General features: G+C 42.2%; 1 protein-coding gene across 1 annotated transcript in view; it reads right to left on the reverse strand.

Annotated features, from left to right (window-relative positions):
• Positions 1–616, reverse strand: part of LOC149813385 (serine/threonine-protein phosphatase PP1-like) — a 61,285-nt gene extending 60,669 nt beyond the window's left edge. Inside the window, exon 1 of the mRNA XM_089990783.1 lies at positions 162–616. Coding sequence (XP_089846909.1) covers positions 162–339 — 178 coding nt within the window. The 5' untranslated portion in view covers positions 340–616. The remainder of the gene's footprint in view (positions 1–161) is intronic.
• Positions 617–7,317: the final 6,701 nt, after the last annotated feature.

Genomic DNA, 7,317 nt, shown 5'->3' on the forward strand with positions numbered 1-7,317 from the left:
CACCAAGAGAAAAGCTAAATAACCTGAACAAACATGTCATTCGAGAAAAGCATTTCAAGATGGAAAGGAAACATATATAACCAACAATACATATGTAATTTTTTTCTCTCATTTCTAATCTGTTTCTGAGAGTTTGAGCCTCTAAAAGAGTAGGAACTGACCACATATTTTGATGGGGGCTTCGAGCTCTAAAAGATTGGGTTGTTGCATGAAAATTTCTTTGGAGACGACGCAGAGTTGCCGGATCTCGCTCTCTGAAAGCTGGACCTGCTTCCCAGGCTTCGACCCTCGCACCTCAAGGAGCCGACTGATGATGTCGTCCAGCAACCCAGGGTCCATCGCCCCAACACACCCTCCTCCTCCTCCTCCTCCTCCTCCTCCTCCTCCTCCTCCCCGCTTCCAAACCGAACGCCCCAACTGTCTTCTTCAGGAGATCGAACCCACAAGACACCAAAGGAACAAAATTAATCAAATCCCTCCAGAATCGGCCTCCCCCCTTCTTCGCCCCCCTTGCCCCCTTCTTCACATGCCCAGAATCAGAAAACCAAGATAGTGGTGACAGTGATAAAACCTCTCTCTCTCTCTCTCTCTCTCTCTCTCTCTCTCTCTCTCTCGACGATGATGGAGGGGTTAAATATGAAAAAAAAAAAAATGAACGAATGAAATGAACTCACCCGAATGAATGAGAATGGTCCCCTTCTTCCCTTTCTTCTTTGCTCTCACCCCTTCTTCCCTTCCTTTTGTTTCGCCTTTGCTCTCTCTCTCTCTCTCTCGTTCTTTTGAGAGAACTATTGAAACATTCCTTGAACCTGTAGATGTATAGTATGTTTGGCTGCTGTTTTCAAAAATGAAATGAAATCACATGAGAATTGAAATCTCATGATATTCATAATAATGCTGTTTGAAATCTCATGTGATTCCAATTCTCATATTTGTTTAACGTGAGGAATGACATTTCAAAAAAAAACATAAAACAAGATAAAAACAGTAAAAAAAAAGTTCAAGGGCTCTATGGTATGCGCCCTTCTTAAGCAGCCATGTCTCCTCGTGGGTAGGGATGGCAGTGTTAAGAAATCATATTTGGATTGGATCGGACCTTGATCCAATCCATACTACCGCTGAAGGCTCACGCGGTGGCATACTTGTAATTTCTTTTAGATTGTAAAGTGTTATAAATAGATCAATACAAAGGGGAATATTATTCGATGCCCTAATCAATCTCTCCTCTCTCCCTCTCTCTCTATCGAGTCTTCTCGTTTCCCTCACGCATACCAAAATCTCACATGGTATCAGAGCACTAACTTCTCTGCGTGCTCATCTTCAGATCATGATTCAGCGTCAAGAGCAAGGATCATCTCCAGCGTCAAACAGCGTCAGATCGTGATTCAGCGTCAAACAGCGTCAAGAGCAAGGATCTTCAGATCGTGATTCAGCGTCAGATCGTGATTCAGATCGTGATTCCACGTGACTATAAGTCCATTTCTTAGCGTGATTTCACGAGTTTGTCCCAGCGTGATTCCACGTGACTGTTACTTCATCTCTTCCAAAATTTCTAAACCTTTTCATTCCTGCCGAGAATTTCAATTTTTTTTTTTTTTTACTCTGAATTCCTTCCTTTATTCTGAAAACATAATTTGCCTTCACCGAGTTCCTGCCTTCACTGTGTTCCTGCCTTCACTGTGTCCTAATTTTTCTAAACACTAATCTTTCTTAAACTTTACCTTAAATCATTCTATGGCTGTCCTCTCTTCCAGCTTCCTTTCTCAACTTATCTCTCAAAAACTCAATCAAACAAATTATTTGACGTGGAAACGTCAAATCATCCCTTTCATTAAGAGTCATCGACTTTATGGCCACATTGATGGCTCTCTTCCTGCACCACCTAAGTTCAATGTAACCGATGTGAAGAATGCTGCCGGGGAAGTTGAAAGCACATTAACTGAGCTTAATCCGGATTATGATACATGGACGGCACATGATCAAGCTCTTGTTGCTTATATCACATCAACTCTTTCCGATGAAGTGCTCGCCGGGATTGATGATGATCTCACTGCCACGGAGTTGTGGCAATCCTTAGCCACAACGTATTCCCAAATTTCTGAAGCCCGATTCCTCCAACTTAAGAGGCAATTTCAAGATTGCAAGCGTGGTACTAAATCAGTTTTGGAGTTTATGAGTGAACTGAAGAATATTAGTGATCAACTGGCTATTGTGGGACACCCTATTAACGATAAAGACAAAGTTCAACAAGTCCTAAGTGGGTTGGGACATGATTTCGATGTCTTTTGTACTGCTTTAGAGGTATTGCCTTCCCTTCCCTCATTTGAAGATCTCAAGGCAAAACTACTTCAACATGAAGCCAGCAGATTGCAACGTCAGGACTTATTGTCACATGGTCAACACAATGTTCTTGTTACCAACACTTATTCTCATCCAGGGAATCGTGCTAGAGGGTTTCATGTGCAACCAGGCATGGGAAGAGGAATTCTTCCTACTCCTCGGGTCAACACACAGGGCAATATCCCACGGAGAATCCCTACTTGTTTTTATTGTAACAAAAAGGGACACGTAAAGTCTGAGTGTTGGCACAATCCTCAGAACAAAGGCAAAGGGGTTCGACGCGATAACGCGCAGACAAGTTCACATGTGCCAGGCAACTATATTCCTCCAGATGTGCAACACATTCTTATGACTGCTATGTCCAAGATCAATTTTAAACAGAATGAGGAAGGAACTTGGTATGTGGACTCTGGTGCAGCAACTCATGTGACTGATAATGCAGGTAAACTTTCTAGTGCTCTCCCTTATTTAGATCAAGGCTCAGTTGTTACAGGAGATGGATCCCATCATAAGATATCTCACATTGGAAATGCACAAGTATCTTTGTCTCACTGTTCTTTACCCTTGAAAAATGTCCTAGTTGTTCCAAATATTAAGAAAAATATTATTTCTGTCTCCAAGCTTATTGATGATTCTAATTCCTCTGTTGAATTTACTCCATCTTCTGTTTATGTCAAGGATGCTCGAACCAAGAAGACATTCGCTGAGGGTGTTCGCAAGGGCAACATGTACGTTCTTGAGGAAGCCCCAACAGTGTCTGCGTCAAGTGTCCCTGTTTCGTCTTCTCCTAGTCCTCATCATGTTGCTTTAACAGAGTATGATAGGTCATTCATTTGGCACGGCCGCTTAGGTCATTGCAGTCATTCTTTTATTCGTGATCTTGTTAATAATGGGCTCATTCCCAAGTCCAGTCTATGTCCTGCCAATAAGTCAGACATGTGCTCAAATTGTCACATTTGTAAGAGCCATGCCTTACCTTTTCAGTTGATAAATAAACGAGCATCCAAATTATTTGAGACAATATATTCTGATGTTTGGGGACCAGCTCCTCTTTCTTCTTCTTCTGGGAGCAAATATTATGTTATTTTTATTGATTCTTACTCTCGATACACTTGGATTTCTTTTATGAAGCATAAATCCGAAGTATTTCATTTGTTTACTCAATTTCATGCCTTAGTCCGCAACAAATACTCCTCTAATATTGTGCATTTCCAATGTGATGGTGGGGGAGAATTTATCTCAAAAGAATTTACTGAGTACTTACTAAATCATGGGATCACTAGACAGATTTCCTGTCCACATACACCTCAACAAAATGGCATAGCAGAAAGAAAACACAGACATATAGTTGAATCTGCACTAAGCATGATACATAATACTGGCATCCCCATGACTCTTTGGACTGAAGCTTTCCATACTGCCGTATATATCATCAATCGTTTGCCATTGTCATTACTTGAAGGAAACTCCCCATATTTCCTTTTACATCATGAACACCCTGATTACAATGTGCTACGAGTTTTTGGGTGTATTTGTTATGTTCATGTTGATGTCTCCTTACGAAACAAATTTCAGGATCGGGCCATTATGTGCAGATTTATTGGTTATTCTGACAGTCATAAAGGGTATAGATGTTACAATCCCAAAACTGGGCGTGTACACATTTCCCGGCATGTTGTTTTTGATGAGCTTAGATTCAAGGATTCGCCAGACACATTTGTGGAATCCAATGCTGATCCTCAGTCCTATGATCCATGGCTAAGTGTTGAAATCCTACCTTCACAAGGGGATCCACATCAATCTTCGGATCCAATATGTCATGACACTCCCTTTGCCTCATCCCAAGTTGATTTAGAATCATCCACATGTGATCCTCGACCACCTGGATATTTTTCAGGGATGACTTATAGTAGAAGGCCTCCTTCTATCCGTGCTCCAGACACAACCAATGTTCTTCCACGCAGATCAGAACGGGTAAGACATCCAATTGACAGGTGGATCAGTTATGACAATTTTTCTTTAGATTTTCAGATCTTTATGACAGAGGTGAACAAAAATGAGGAGCCCAAGAGTTATGATCATGCCTCTCAAGATAGACGTTGGATTGATGCCATGAATGAGGAGATGTCCGCCTTACATGAATGTCAAACTTGGGTCCTTGTTCCTCGACCAGACGGGAAAAATGTAGTGAGTTCCAAATGGGTTTATAAGATTAAATATAGACCTGATGGCAGTGTTGACCGATACAAAGCCCGCCTTGTTGCCAGAGGATTCACTCAACAGTATGGTGAGGATTACGATGAAACTTTCAGTCCAGTTGTCAAGATAGGGACAATACGAGTTATTCTTTCACTGGCAGTATCACATGGATGGCCCTTATATCAGTTGGATGTGAAGAATGCATTTCTTCATGGTTATTTGAAAGAAGAAGTATATATGGAGCAACCTCCAGGGTATGCATCAAGTGATCCTTCTCAATGGGTTTGCAAACTACAGAAATCATTATATGGGCTCAAGCAAGCATCTAGATCGTGGTTTGACAGGTTTTCTCTCCATATTCAGCAGGCCGGCTTCACTCGAAGCGCCCTTGATCATTCTTTATTCTTATATCGGTCAGGTGAAATGGTAACTTGGCTTCTCATATATGTGGATGATATAGTACTCACGGGAAACTCTTCCTCTCATATCACTCATGTTAAAGAGGTCTTGCAAGAGGCTTTTAAAATGAAGGATCTTGGCGAGCTACGATACTTCTTAGGGATTGAACTTGATAGAAAGGATAATGAGATGACTCTCACTCAGCATAAGTATGCTCTTGACATATTAAGCAAGGCAGGGATGTTGCAGTGCAAACCCATAAATACTCCCAGTATTCTTAACTCCAAGTTGCGTACTCTTGATGGAAGTGATGCATATCCCAATCCTCGATTTTATCGAAGTATCGTTGGCATGTTGCAATATCTCACATTTACCCGTCCTGACATAGTATATGCAGTGAACCAGGTCTCTCAATTCATGCATGCTCCCACAGAAGAGCACATGGAAGCAGTTAAGCGAATTTTACGCTACCTCAAAGCTACTATTGGAGATGGCCTTATTTACACAAGGTCTTCAAATGTCCTGGATGGACATCACCTTTGTACCTATACTGATGCTGACTGGGGGGGTGATCCAGATGAGAGACGATCTGTTTCAGGTTATTGTGTTTTTCTTGACTCCAATCTCGTCTGTTGGAGTAGCAAAAGACAACGGGCAATTTGCAAGTCAAGCACAGAAGCAGAATATAGAGCCATGGCTGCCGGCACCGCTGAAGTTGCGTGGTTACGACACCTCCTTGGCGAACTCTTACTACCCATTGCCAACTCCTCCTTCCTTTGTGATAATCAGAGTGCTATTAAAATGGCTTTCAATCCCATTTCTCACAGCCGTACCAAGCACATAGAGATTGATCAACATTTCATTCGTCAAAAGGTTGAAGACGGGGTCATTTCCCCAACATATATTCCTACATCACAACAGGTAGCGGACTTGTTTACCAAAGGACTTACAGGAGAGCACTTCTGGACTTTGAAGAACAAGTTGAGCATGATTCATACCCATGCTCAACTTGAGGGGGGCTGTTAAGAAATCATACTTGGATTGGATCGGACCTTGATCCAATCCATACTACCACTGAAGGCTCACGCGGTGGCATACTTGTAATTTCTTTTAGATTGTAAAGTGTTATAAATAGATCAATACAAAGGGGAATATTATTCGATGCCCTAATCAATCTCTCCTCTCTCCCTCTCTCTCTATCGAGTCTTCTCGTTTCCCTCACGCATACCAAAATCTCACAGGCAGTGGACCGGGGGAAAGCGGGGCCCCTCCCCGTTTGGACCGGGGATGAAGGGTATGAAACGGGGATGAAGGTTAAAATCCATCCCTGTTCGGGGATGGACGTACACTTTTTCCCGCCCCGTCCCTGCCCTGATCTCCGCCTCATCCCTATCCCCGCCACTTTTCCCCGCAATAGCCCCACCCCGCCCCGCCTTATCCCCGTTTGAACCAGGGATGGAGGACATGAAACGGGGATGAAGGCGGGGGTGGAGGTTAAAATCCATCCCCGTGCGGGGATGGAGGTTCTAATCTTGAGGCGGGGCGGGGGTGGAGACCTTGTCACCCGCCACGCAACCACTGCCATCCCTACCTGTGGGCTCCTGCTGGAATCGATTCTGGCAAGCTCTCTCCCACCTCCTTCAGCAGCCAGCAAAAAAAAAAAAACAATTTACCTATTCTTTTTAGCGGCCACTTTTCTCTAGTGATGTTGGGGTTCACCAGCAACACTTGGGTTTTTTAGCAAAGATTGATTTTGTTTTTTCTCCGCTCTTCTTCTTCACTTTGCTTTTTTGTAGAACCCATGTTTCATGGGCGAGTAAAAATCACACCCCTATGGTGAAATTCAAAATCTCATGGGTTTACGTGATTTTGAATCACATGTGATTCAAAAACAGGTCAGCCCAATCCCACGTTCGACACTTTCTCTTTTGAATGATAGTTCTCATGTGATCCAACCAAACATGCTCAACCAAACATGCTTGTAAAGTTGAGTGAATCTCATGTGATGCAACCAAACATGCTTGTACAATTGAGTTGAGAGAGTGGTGGACGTCTTTTACCGTCCTGACCCCTTTTTCCACATAAAATTCTCTCTTTGTGTTTGGAAGAGCCCACTTATCTAGGTTAGCTAAGACATTTTTTTTAGATGATAAAGTTGGGTTAAGCAAACCCCTGCCAGTGCATTAATCAAAAAAGTATATTAAGACCTTACATTTGCAGTAATCAAGACATCCATCTGATTAGCTAAGACAATTGTATTATGAAGTACAATGTTTTTTCATGGAAAAAGATCGTACAAAAAATTTAACATGTTTTTTTTTAAATGCCAAACAATTTACCAAATCCACCAAATGAAAAATTTTACAAGTTCTCAATTTT

This window comes from Nuphar pumila, chromosome 16, assembly GCF_984573655.1.
Source record: "Nuphar pumila chromosome 16, dmNupPumi1.hap1.1, whole genome shotgun sequence".
Classification (NCBI taxonomy): Eukaryota; Viridiplantae; Streptophyta; class Magnoliopsida; order Nymphaeales; family Nymphaeaceae; genus Nuphar; species Nuphar pumila.